Genomic DNA, 12,530 nt, shown 5'->3' on the forward strand with positions numbered 1-12,530 from the left:
CTTGCTTTTGAGAGTTTGAGTGTCATTTACTGTCACCGATCCAAATGTAGGAATAACATTGGACAGTTGCCTGTCTGTTCTGTGCCTTGAATTTCTATGGCCTACAGCTACTATCACATTCTAAAGGCATTCACATGTTATGCCCTTCACATTCAGATGATCAATCTTGTCTTGCTGTATTTTTAGAACCTTTATTTCAGGCGATATGGAAGCCATGTTAGCTGTAAGTGAGATTGTCTTCTTTGGTTCCAGGTTACATGTTTATCCCCTGCATTCAAGCATCACTCTGGATGAACAGAACATGGTTTTTATGGCTCCAGTTATGGGATACAGAAAGGTAATTTATTACAGTGGTTAGGCGAGAATCATTACCCCATAAACCAAACATTGTCTCAGAGTTGTATTGTGATGACACATTAACATGCAAAAGGAATGCGTTATCTTTAATTATGTGCACTTCACGTAGTTAAAACATTTTTAGAACAATTCACATATCTACTTTTGCCTGTTTTAATACCCAATATATATAATATATATTATATTATTGTAAAAGTCATGCTTTCTTGATTGAGGATGTGTGGACCTGAAAAATTCAGTGTCCTTGCCTTTCACCTGTCCTAAGTAAACCCCAGTGCTTTACACTTATCTGTCTATCCCTCTGATCTATTTAATAAACTCTTTTCTATATTAAAATGGCCTGTGACAGTGTCATAAGGAAAGTACGGAGTATACTATTGTTAGTCTTGTGAAGAAAAATGTCAGCTGTGCCTGATTTTCAGAAAGAAAATACTTGCTTATTTGCCTTTTTTTTCTTTTTGTTACCAGATCATTTTATCAACGAACATTGCTGAAAGCTCCATCACTGTGCCGGATGTGAAATATGGTAAAAGATCCACCTGGGGTTTCAGCAAAACCTTTATCTTTTATTTGTTAAACAGACATGAATTATTTTAAAATTTGTAGAAGGTGCCTTCCAGTTGAGATTTTTATTCATTCCATGAAATTAATTCTGGGAATTCAGTTTGCATGTTGAATTTTGGAGTTTGTTTTCAAGAGCTTGTTGTAGAAACCGCTTACAGTAACGGAGTATTTTTTTTAACATGTGGTATTTGCTGGATATCATCAATCTCCTATGGTTTAAAAAATTCGACATAGCCCCAATTTTTTATGATTGTGAAATGCAAGACAGCTTGTGAAAAAGCCCAATTTCCCCGTTTTTTTAAAGTTTAAGAAGGCTGTTTGGTATTTGAACTTTATTATAGTTTGGAATTTACCTTTTGTTTCAGCAACGGACGCTCTCGTACATTAGCACTATTCAACCTGCTCACATATATTTTTCTATGTTGGTACTTACTGATACTGCATTTTATAGCTTTTAAATTATGCCATTTGCCAGTGGTTATACTGCAATTTTCTCTAACCTCTGACACTTCTGGGAATGTGGAAGACTTTCTTTGACAATCAACTTTAACCTTTTGCCCCCTAAAAAAAACCCCCAACATCCCACCCTGACGTCACCAGGTATCTCGTGACTTGGAAAGCTGTAGGTTCCTGAGGCTGGGTGTCAGAAAATGTCTACGCATTAACAGTGGTAATGATGAGTCGGATGCTTGACTCCAGCAGATAACTCTGTCAGTAGTAGTGTGCTTGGGGGCTCCACAGGAATAAACCAAACGCACTTTGGTTATGCTATATAAAACACCTGATGCTGCTGGCAGTGTCAAAACTACAGCCCTGCTACTAGGAAAAGGCTTAATGAATTTCTAATACAAGGAAACAATTCTAAAACTTGTAAGCTTGTTAGGGAGCATTCTAGAAAGTGTTAGTGACGGTTTCTTTTCTTTTCTTTTTTTTTTTTTTTGTTCTGTTTCTTAAACTTGGCAAAGCATTTGTGGACTTTGCCAGTAATCTGTAATTTATTTAATGGCAATTTCATATCTGCCTTTGTGCTTTTATTTTACAGTGATAGATTTTTGTTTGACTAAAACCCTTGTGTGCGATGAAGAGACAAACTACCAAAGTCTAAGACTGAGCTGGGCATCCAAAACCAACTGCGATCAGCGAAAAGGTATTTTGGAGCATATAAGTAGTCATAACATGGGGACTGATGCAAAATTGTCAAATGAATCCTCAAAGCTGAAGTTTAATAAAATATTTATAATTCTCAAGTCCCTGCTTTTTTTTTTCATTGCCTGGTTTCTCTTTCTATCAACAAGCTATTATCAATTTTATAACTGATTTCCATCTGCTGATGGGTTTTAGATGGAATCTTTGGTTTCACAGTAACTACATAGGACACAACTGGTTCCTGTCTTTGACAGGTAACACAAGCAAACGTCTAAAAAGACCCCACTCGCTTCTCTGTTCAGTTTGTTTGTCTTACAGGATGCAGTTCTTGCTTGGTTGGTGGTGAGCAGTCACCCCTTAGGCACAGATTTTGCACTTAGGTTTTAAATGGTGGTTTTGGAGGGAAGAGTGGCTGAAGCAGTTTATCGTTTCTGGTGTGGCAGATGTCCCCTTTGGTTGCTGAGATATAGGCAGAGCGAATAACACAGCATGATCCCTGAATGAAAGGACTATGATTCTGGACAGAGAGCTACACTTCATGGGGCACAGAACCACGAACCAGCCCAGGAAAAGAACGAGTTAGTCGTTGCTATGGTTTTTCTTTAACTTGTCCGAGTGGAACTTTGTTTCTTTGTACTGTAGATGAAGAGGGAGAAAAATCTAAATAATTCACAATGGCTCTTTTATCATTTCTTCCCTTGTTGTTAGTCACTACTGCTAAATTTTTGGCTCTATTACAGGTCAAGTTCCTTCTGTATTAATAAGATAAACTCACCTGCCTCATTGCATTTTGTTTTTATGTTAACTTAAGTTTCGCCTTAAAGACATTTAAAGAACCTTTCTTTTTAAGGCTCTGTATTTAAGAATGTTTTTTTGCAGCACTTAGCTTTTCAATTTGAATGAAATATTTTACTTTTTGCTCCTGCTGTACCCTGCATGTGAGTAGGAGTTTGTTTTTTAAAGGGGAAATGCTGGGATACCCGACATTATACACATGTACTTGTGCAACTCAGTGTACTTTGCAGAAAAGATTGTGATCAGGAAGGTAAGTATGTTTTATTTCAGAAGGGATATCCCCTGCCCATTTGGTCAAGTAAGAAAATATACATTGGGCTGCTGGTAAGTAATTCAGTTGAAGAACAATGGGTGTGTTGAGGATGTTAAAGCCTCTTCTTGTGTTTCCCGTCAGCTGTCCTAGAGGATTCCTGAACATACTGTTACAAGTCTAATTGGAAATGATTTATACATGTCTTTTTTTTTTTTGTTTATAGACCCACTGATGTCCTCAGTGGGTATCTATACGTTTTCTGTGCAATACTGTCTGAAAACGTCACAGCACCCTGTATTAGTATTCTTCTCTAAAGACTTTAGCCATGATTCAAACTCTTGGGAGGGATTTTGCAATTTCCTGTGAGTGTCTAGAGGAGTGTATTTTCCTAGTTATTCTGCATGAGTAAGTGGACTGGCCTAGTTAGCATCCCAAATATGGTACTGAGCCTCCGTAATTGATAGAGCTGAAAGTATATTAATATAAGGGGAAGGCTAGGGACAGTTAGGCTAGAAAAGAGTATATGATGCTGGCTATAGCTGCTAATGAACATGCTGGAGCTCACAGTTATTAATATTATTATTATTATTATTATTACACCACAGTATTTATATAGCGCCATCATATTACGCAGAGCTGTACAAAGTCCATAGTCATGTCACTAACTGTCCCTCAAAGGAGCTCACAATCTAAAGTCTCTACTATAGTCATATGTCATTATTACAGTCTAAGGTCAATTAAGGGGGAAGACAATTAACCGCAATGCTGCCTCAATTAACCTAACTGCATGTTTTTGGGATGTGGGAGGAAACCGGAGTACCCGGAGGAAACCCACGCAGACACGGGGAGAACCTGCAAACTCCATGCAGATAGTGTCCTGGCTGGGATTCGAACCTAGGACCTAGTGCTGCAAAGGCCAGAGTGCTAACCTCTGAGCCACCGTCCTGCCACAGTTACAGTATAGTGGTTATAATAGTAGGTTAGGTTGAAAAAAAAAGGCATAAGTCCAAGTTCAACCACTAGGGAAACAAACATATCCCACGTATAAAACCCTATGGACCTATAAAAACCCTGGTACAATTTGCTCCAACAGGGGAAAAAATTCCTTCCTGATTCCATGAGGAACTTGATGGATTTATGTCTTTTTTCAACCTAACCTACTATGTAACTATGAAACTTTAAATGCAAGGAGTCTGCAAAGTAAGCTGCAGGTTTGTCCTAGTCTAGTGAAAGGCAAGAGGCCAAAAATCCTGCAAAGCTGCCAAAATCAAATAATAAACTATGAAGTGTGGCAGGTGTATGTAAATACCCAAAATGGCTAAACTCCAGGTAAAGGGGCTAACATGTATTTCAACATTATAGTTGTTGGCTGGATATTCCTCTATAAAATGTGAACTATTACATCTGTTTTTTTAATATGCTTTTTGTGTTTATACTGTGTATGCTTTGTAAAAACTAATGTTTTTATGTTTTTAAAGGTCGAGCTGGACGTGTTTCCAAAGGCTATTGCTACCGGCTTGTGCTGAAAGAATTCTGGGATAATTCCATACCTGAGAATGTTGTACCAGAGATATTGGTATGATTTAGTAGTTTTTTTTTTCATGTAGCGGAAGTAAACTGTATTGTTATCCACTGAAAAAAAAAATTGAAATTTGAATGATACTTTTGGTCAACCAACAAGAGCAAATGCAAAGTCTTGGAGATAGAGTTCTTCGCTGACTAATATACCAAAATGAAAATTAGATAGCTCCCCTTTGTTTTAATCACACCATCTATTCCACAAATGGTGCCTGATTTATCATATAACAATTGTTGAATAATATGCCAAAATGGCAAACTGTTCTTATTGTCCTTTTTGATTAAACTATATTGATACTTTCAAATGAAAGGCCCCTTTTAAATAAAAATGGTTCATGTGGCTTCTGAAACATTTACAATCTTCACACTAAAAACACCACACAAAATATTTGTTAAACTCTGATATCTGCTTTGATAAGTCTGCTTTTTAAGTCTACTTTTTTTTAAATCTGCAATCATTCAGATAAAAAATATTCCATTTTTGGATTCTGCATATTTTTCAATTTGCCGTTGTGTTTGTTACTCTGCTTTCAGTTGGCAATTAAACCAAATTGATTGTGAAGGTTGTCATCTGTTGGTTTGTTTTGTAAAAGTTCCAGAGTCTCCACTGAATAACTAGCAGGACTTTTCTGAGAGCTGACCTTGATTTGTGTCATTTCTGAACTATTTCACATATTTCTTGTAGATAATCCAATGTGCAGAATTTATGGTGTCACTGACATTTGTTTTATAATTCCATAGACATATGGAAACAGAGATCAACTCTCAGCAAAACAAAAATTGTCATTAAACCTACATGCCCTCTGCTTTGATACTAAACTTCTTTTTCATTGAGAGAGCTTTACCCTTGAAATTATTCTGCCACCTACAGGATAAGTATAAATCAACCCTGGACATGCTCTCCTACTACCAGCAAGCATTTTTTTCCAGTGTGCTATGAGGTTGAACATCTTGTTTTCAACTTTACCTTATCTCTGCATTTCTGCCGCTGTCTTTGCAGACTTGCTGTTGCCTATGGACATCCAGATTATTTGGCCTGTTTTTGCAGTTCACCACAATCAAAACACACGTTGAGGATAGTCTGGAAGTGACTTTGGGTGCTGAGTTCCATGTGCCCTTTCCAGATTAGGCCTGACATAAGTTTAGCTCTGCTTTCTTAGCACTTTCATAATTTAAATACTCTCTTAGTAAGTATTCCAATTGGCCAATGCACCAGGAGAACCTTTTTGTATGGTTTGTTGGGTGCCATTATTCCTTATCTGGCATTAGAGCAATCACCTGGGCTTGGCTACTTTTTTTCTTGTTTTCCAGTGTCCAATATCCTTTGGTAGGCAGCAGTATAACACAAAGGTAAAGGTCTCCCCTTGTCCTCCTTAATCCCCCCCCTCCTATTTTGGAAGTATAGAAATACTATTAGGCCTTTTTTATCACTGTTTTTTTTTTTGCTTTGTTTGTAATCTCACCTACATAACAACTTTTTTTTTTTTTTTTTCTTTTAGCGAAGCCCTTTGGGAAGCACAGTCTTGAAGGTGAAACTTCTTGACATGGGGGAGCCTAGAGCATTGCTGGCAACAGCACTTTCTCCTCCCAATGTTTCTGACATTGAACGCACTATACTTTTGCTAAAAGAAGTAAGTGTCTGTTAAAATCAAAAGAGCAATGTAAAAAAAGTTTTCAACTTTTACAAGCAGATATAATCTAAAACATTTTTTAATCATGGTTAGCAGGATTTGTAAGTGAAAAGATGGATGTAGACAAAGACAAGTATAGCTAGCCTTGATGGGCTGATTTGTAACAACAAGAACTGGAAAAGTGTCTTTAATTTTTTGTTCAACACCAACATATGCAGCGCTGTACATTAAATAGGTGTTGCAAATGACAGACAGTGACACATGAGGAGGAGAGGACCCTGCCCCAAAGAGCTTACAATCTACATTTATATTTATAAATGGGTATATAAAATACACAAGGTTTTGTTCCTTGGAAATCAGGCTTCACAATATGTGGAGAATAGAGAAAATGCCTCTAAAGTGTCAATAACGATCTCTTTTGCTTAAATTAAGTAACCATTTTTCACTTTCTAAAGTTGCAAACAAGTAGATTTTAGGACGCCTCTGATTCCCATTGTGGTCTGAGGCATTCTCCTTTTTCAAAGTGACAAATCTTTTCTGCTGATCTCTACTATAAATATGTGGAATTTACCAAAAATTCATAAAGCAGTTTTGTGAATGAATCACACTATTGTAATTTAAAACAACTTCTTTTACGTTTATATATAAGCCCCATAGGTTATTAAAAAGCTGAAAAAACTACCTTGACTAAAGGTGCGTACACACTTCCAATTTTTATCGTTCCAATCGAACGACGAACGATCGATTGGGCAAAAAATCGTTCGTAAAAAAGTAACCAACGACGCCGACGAACGAGGAAAGTCGCTGGAAACGAACGACCGGACCGGCGGATCGGATTGGACGACGATCGTTGAACATCGTTCGTGTGTACGGTCGTTCGGTGATCGTCCATGTTCAGAGCATGCGTGATGAACGAACGTCCGTTCACTTTCCTGTCGTGCACATAGTTCCTCTATCGCTTAAACGATCGTATCTATTGTGTGTACAATATCTACGAACGATCATGTCGTTACCTCTATGTGCAGTATGGGTGCTATACGATCGTTCGTATATATCGTGCAGGAACGTTCGTCGTTCGTTTTCCGACGATAATAATTGGAAGTGTGTACGTAGCTTAAGAGTCAGTGTAAATTGATCTCCTTTATCTTCCTGGCCACGTGTCAGGTGATAGCAGCTGCATGGCAGAAACCCTCTTTAAGCTTTCAAGCAGTGCTGTCTAGACTGTCAGACACTATGGTCTTAGAAAAAAATGTCTGCTGTGGCCAGTGACTCTTTCACTTATGATGACTTGTTGTGTATATTTGTCAGTCTCGAGTACATTTTTCTGGTTCTATTTTCTTTGAATAGTTTTAGTATATGTTGTTTTTATATTTTAAGTCTTTACTAGTATCATGCTCAAGAATGGTATGGTTTTTTTTGTTTGTTTGTTTTTTTTGTTTCACTGCCTATACTTTTGTTGTCTTGTATATTTTGAAAAATTTCAATAAAAATGATTAAACAAAAAAAAAAAAAAGCTGAAAAAAGGCTTTAACACAACTTTGTGACCTTAGTCTTTCCATGGTTTCCCTAAACGAGGCAATATCCCTATGGTTTTGGTAATGTTTATTCTCCTTGTTGCTGCAGTCTCTTTCCTACCTTTTCCTTTCATCCCATACAGCAATCTCTAAAATCTTCTGCATTAGATATTTCCAGTAGTACTAAATTGCTTGTTCCTGCGTCCCTCCATGGATTTTCTAGAGCTCAGAGTCTACAAAAATTGTACCTCAATGCATACACCATCATCAATAGGTCTATACAATTGCTGTTTTTTGCATGTTTTATTTGATGTATATTGTGCAATATTTCCTTTTACATCATAAAGGTAGGTGCTTTGGCAGTAAGTGAAAAACAGGAAGGGAATCCATATGATGGGGAGCTCACTTTCTTGGGGAGAGTTCTTGCTCAGTTACCTGTTGACCTTCAGCTTGGAAAACTAATCGTCCTTGGCCATGTTTTTGGATGTCTGGATGAGTGTCTTATTATTGGTATGTGTCTAAACTTCATACAAATGTTGCCTTGCTATTGTTAATTAATCTTTACAGTTTATGATGTTGGTAGTACCAGTGTTTCTCTATACGAATGTTTTTTAACTTCAAGTCCAAATCTGGGCTACTTTACATTGAAATGTATGGTATTATAATATTCAATGAGATACGAAACCCCAAACTTACTTTTGAGATTGTTTCAATCTGGTATTGGTGGATGCTTTTGCTTACCAGGTAAGTTTACTAAGCTATGACATTAAAGGATAGCTGTAGTTACAGAAAAAAAAAACTTTTCAAAGCTTCTTTATGTCCTGATCCTCCATATTGTCTGGTTGAGAGAGTGGATTTACAATATCTTTACAGTAAAACTCAAGAAATGAATCCTATTTCAGATTCCTATATCCTTGATCTATCCGACAACTCCTGCTTTTTGCCTATGTTCAGTTTAAAACTCCAAACTTTGTGATGGGTTTAAGTAAAAATAATCTTGTTATGCACATTTCTTATTTCAACTTTCCCTAATGCAGATAAGCTCCTACCTAGTGCCTACAATTTGACTGCATTAAAAATATCCTCAATTCAGAAATCCTGTTGTTGAGGAACAGTTCCAGGACATTGCATAGTGGTGGTCTCCTCTCACAAAGGTTGAGGTTTTAAATTTCATGTTGTATTGTAAAAAAATAAAATAAAAAAATGATACTATCTGATGGCTTCTTGTTTTACTTTGGGGATGTTTTAAAATATATATGACTGATGGAGGGTTGATCAGATGTTGTTTTTTATTTGAATTGCCAAGAATGTGTATATACACCTCAGTCCCTCTCCTAGACATGCAACACATGTCATGGCAATCATAAGGATTAAAATATGCTTATGGCACCACTAGAAGCCTGAGCTCCTTTAACATCTTTAGGCAGGGTCAGTGCATACATGTTGAAGTGAACTGCAGAGCTATAAAGCTGCTGAATCACTTCTACGGGCAGTGTAGGTGGCGGCCCTCTAGTAATGATAATACATTTTAGTAAGAGAAGTATAATTCCTATCCACAATAAAAGGGTTAAAACGAAAGTTTAAGCAAGAGTTTAAAATACTACTGATGTTCAATAAATATCTTTGTGTTTGTGTCTCTTTATTAGTTAGATTTTAAATGTATCTTCTGTTCTTTCCTAAAAGCTGCAGCTCTTTCATTAAGGAACTTCTTTGCAATGCCCTTTAGACAGCACCTTGATGGATACAGGTAATTTCTGTAGTGTTATCAATATGATATTATTCTTAAAAATACAAGTAATGTACTGTAGGTGATCTTGTGTGTTGTGATCTGTTTTTATGAATGTATCTTTTATGTTTTGTTTTCCTACACAGGAGCAAACTGAGTTATGCCAGTAATAGTAGGAGTGATTGTATTGCAATTGTCAATGCATTCCGGGTAGGTTTACTGCTTTGTTCACGTTAAATACGTTTAGATTTGGTTGTGATATGATAGCAGATCCAGCTGGACAGTGATGAAGTTTGGTAGTTGTTCTAGAATTCCCCTTTATTACACATAATATTTAATGCAAATTCATCTTGACCATCGAATGCAAAGTAAAACTAAGCTTTTTGTGTTTTTCTTTCTCTCAAGTTTTGGCAGAATTGCAAGGAGAGAGGTGACCTTAGGCATCCCAAGGTGCGTACAATGAAATTGGCATTAACATGCAATTTGTATTGTCTTATTTATCAGTTGGGTTAAAATAGCCTTTGGTTATTATATTATACGTTTGGCTTTAAAAGGCCCATTCGTACTGGTGCATTGAGGCAACAACATGGTATGTATTGCTACAATAATGTATGTTTTTGTTTCTGTTTTAGTGTTTTAGCAGTCTATTCGTTAGTTATATATAAGTGTGAATAAACTTTGCATTTCAGTCTGTTATTTTTTAGTTCCTCTTCTCTTTCGAAGCCACTGACCTTAAACAAGCATGTCTGCACGGGGTGTCGGATATTCTTTAAGTGCTTCCATCAGCACTATGTACACTCGCTGACCACATTATTAGGTCGACTTTGTAAACTGCTATCAATGTAAATATCTAAACATCCTATCACATGACAGCAACTCAATTCATTTAGTCATGTGGACATTGTCAGGATGACTTGCTGAAGCTCAAACAGCATAAGAATGAGGATGAAAGGTGCTTTAGGTGACTTGAACATGGCATGGTTACTGATGCCAGGCGAGTTAGCGGAAATTTTTTTAAAAACTGCTGCTGTTTTAAGATTTTCCAATATGGCCATCTCTAGGGTTTACAAAGAATGGTCTGAAAAAAAGGAAACAAATCAGTAAGCATTAATTCTCAGAGCCAACATGACTTGTTGATGCCACAGGTTAGAGGAAAATTATTAGACTGGTGGAGCTGATAGGCATCAGAAACATAAAAACACTTTTTTAAAACCAAGGTATTTTGGCTAAAAACAGACACCCAGGGCTACAATTTACACCCCTTACGAAAATTAAACAAGAGGATTGGAAAAATGTTGCCTGGTCTAGGTAGTCTTGATTTCTACTTTAACATCTGGATGGCAAGGTCAGAATTTGAAATTAATACCATAAAAGCATGTGGGATGTTTTCTTGGCTCACTCCTTATTGAGCATTGTTTAATGCCACACTCCGCCTTCATATTGTTAGCTATATCCACCCTTTTAGTACCTATCTGCTGATGGCCACTTCCATCAGGATAATGTTCCATGTCACAACGCTCAAATCATTTCAAAATATTTTCTTGAACATGTCAGTTAGTTCACTGCACTCAAATGGTGCCCACAGTTACTAGGTGTGAATCCAATCCAGTGGAACACCCTGGGATGTGTTGGAATGGGAGATTTGCATCATGGACGTGCAGCTGACATTCTGCAGCAACTGCGTAATGCTGTCATGTCAATATGGACCAAAAACTCTGGAGATATTTCCAGCACTTTGTTTGCCACTAGGGATTCCTCTAATTTTAATTTTGCCTTGATGATGATATTCTGGATTGGAGGGGTGGGCGGGACAGGTAGAGCTATATTGGTGTTGCATGGATAAAAGTCGATAAGATTGAAGTGGCGTTGACCGATAAATTTTAGAGTCCTTAAAGACTAACTGTATATACTGTAACTTAAGTATTTGTCCCTACAGCCTCTGAAATATTGCCAATCCACGTGAGTTAAGGTTACTTTTGTTTTAAGCAGATCCGAAAATTAACACAGGTGTAGAAGACTTAGGGTCATGCTGGAATTTATTTGCATCATCCTAACCCACCATACTGACCTTTTTGCAAAGGCTTCCTGGGCAAATACTAATGCCTCATTGTTTGGAAACGTGCACTTTCATGCAGAAAAATAGGAATAATCTTCTACTGTAATCCTAATAGCATAATGTTAGATGTAAGGTTATTCATGTACTGCCATTGAAATGAAGGAATACTTGACCTTTTTCCTTTTTTTTTTCTTTTACTTCCTTACTTATACTTCATTACTTTTACTAGTGGATAGATGTTTCTTGTTTTTTGGAAATGCAGCTTTGTTTTAGTATTCTTTAAAATTTGTATTCAGTTCATACTGCCATGTAAGTCCTGCTGTAAGGGTGAGGTTACTGCCTCTCTCAGTGACAACCCTGTTGCAATAAGATGTAGTTTTTCTATTCATTAACATTGTTTAATATTCATTCTCTTCTTTCTAACCAGGGTTCTTCCATTCCTTTTTTTTTTTTAATCAGGAAGTGTTTTTTTGATACTGTATGCATCTTTATTTTTTTTTCCTAGGATGAATTTGAATGGGGCAAATCAAACTACTTTCAGATCAAAAGAATAAAAGAGGTGACTTTAATTTAGAACTTGAAGACGATGCTATGCTGTTATGACAGTTTAACTTGAAAATGTATTTCTGCTGTACTCAAGTTGTGGCATTATACTGGATATCCAATGCACTTGTTTATATGGAGGTTATATGCTTGCCATTTCACCAATAAACAGATTTAAACAGAAGTTTTTTGTTTTTTTTACCATTGTGGCTCTGTTAAATTTTGTGGATTCTCTTCAGGTTGCTTGCTTGTATGATGAGCTGAAAAAACGAATTAGCCATTTCAACATGCATATTAATGAACAAGCCAGTGGGGATCCAGACTACAAGCACAAACAGATTTTCATACTCCAGGTATATAAATACAA

General features: G+C 36.7%; 1 protein-coding gene across 1 annotated transcript in view; it reads left to right on the forward strand.

The window, feature by feature from the left end:
* TDRD9 (tudor domain containing 9) overlaps nucleotides 1-12,530 on the forward strand; it is a 76,885-nt gene that overhangs the window by 40,996 nt on the left and 23,359 nt on the right. The window contains exons 11-21 of the mRNA XM_072427853.1: nucleotides 253-337; nucleotides 826-883; nucleotides 1,964-2,068; nucleotides 4,594-4,691; nucleotides 6,193-6,324; nucleotides 8,186-8,348; nucleotides 9,522-9,585; nucleotides 9,711-9,774; nucleotides 9,970-10,014; nucleotides 12,126-12,179; nucleotides 12,403-12,516. Coding sequence (XP_072283954.1) covers nucleotides 253-337; nucleotides 826-883; nucleotides 1,964-2,068; nucleotides 4,594-4,691; nucleotides 6,193-6,324; nucleotides 8,186-8,348; nucleotides 9,522-9,585; nucleotides 9,711-9,774; nucleotides 9,970-10,014; nucleotides 12,126-12,179; nucleotides 12,403-12,516 — 982 coding nt within the window. The remainder of the gene's footprint in view (nucleotides 1-252; nucleotides 338-825; nucleotides 884-1,963; nucleotides 2,069-4,593; nucleotides 4,692-6,192; nucleotides 6,325-8,185; nucleotides 8,349-9,521; nucleotides 9,586-9,710; nucleotides 9,775-9,969; nucleotides 10,015-12,125; nucleotides 12,180-12,402; nucleotides 12,517-12,530) is intronic.

The sequence above is a fragment of the Pyxicephalus adspersus genome, chromosome 12, assembly GCF_032062135.1.
Source record: "Pyxicephalus adspersus chromosome 12, UCB_Pads_2.0, whole genome shotgun sequence".
NCBI classification, from domain to species: Eukaryota; Metazoa; Chordata; class Amphibia; order Anura; family Pyxicephalidae; genus Pyxicephalus; species Pyxicephalus adspersus.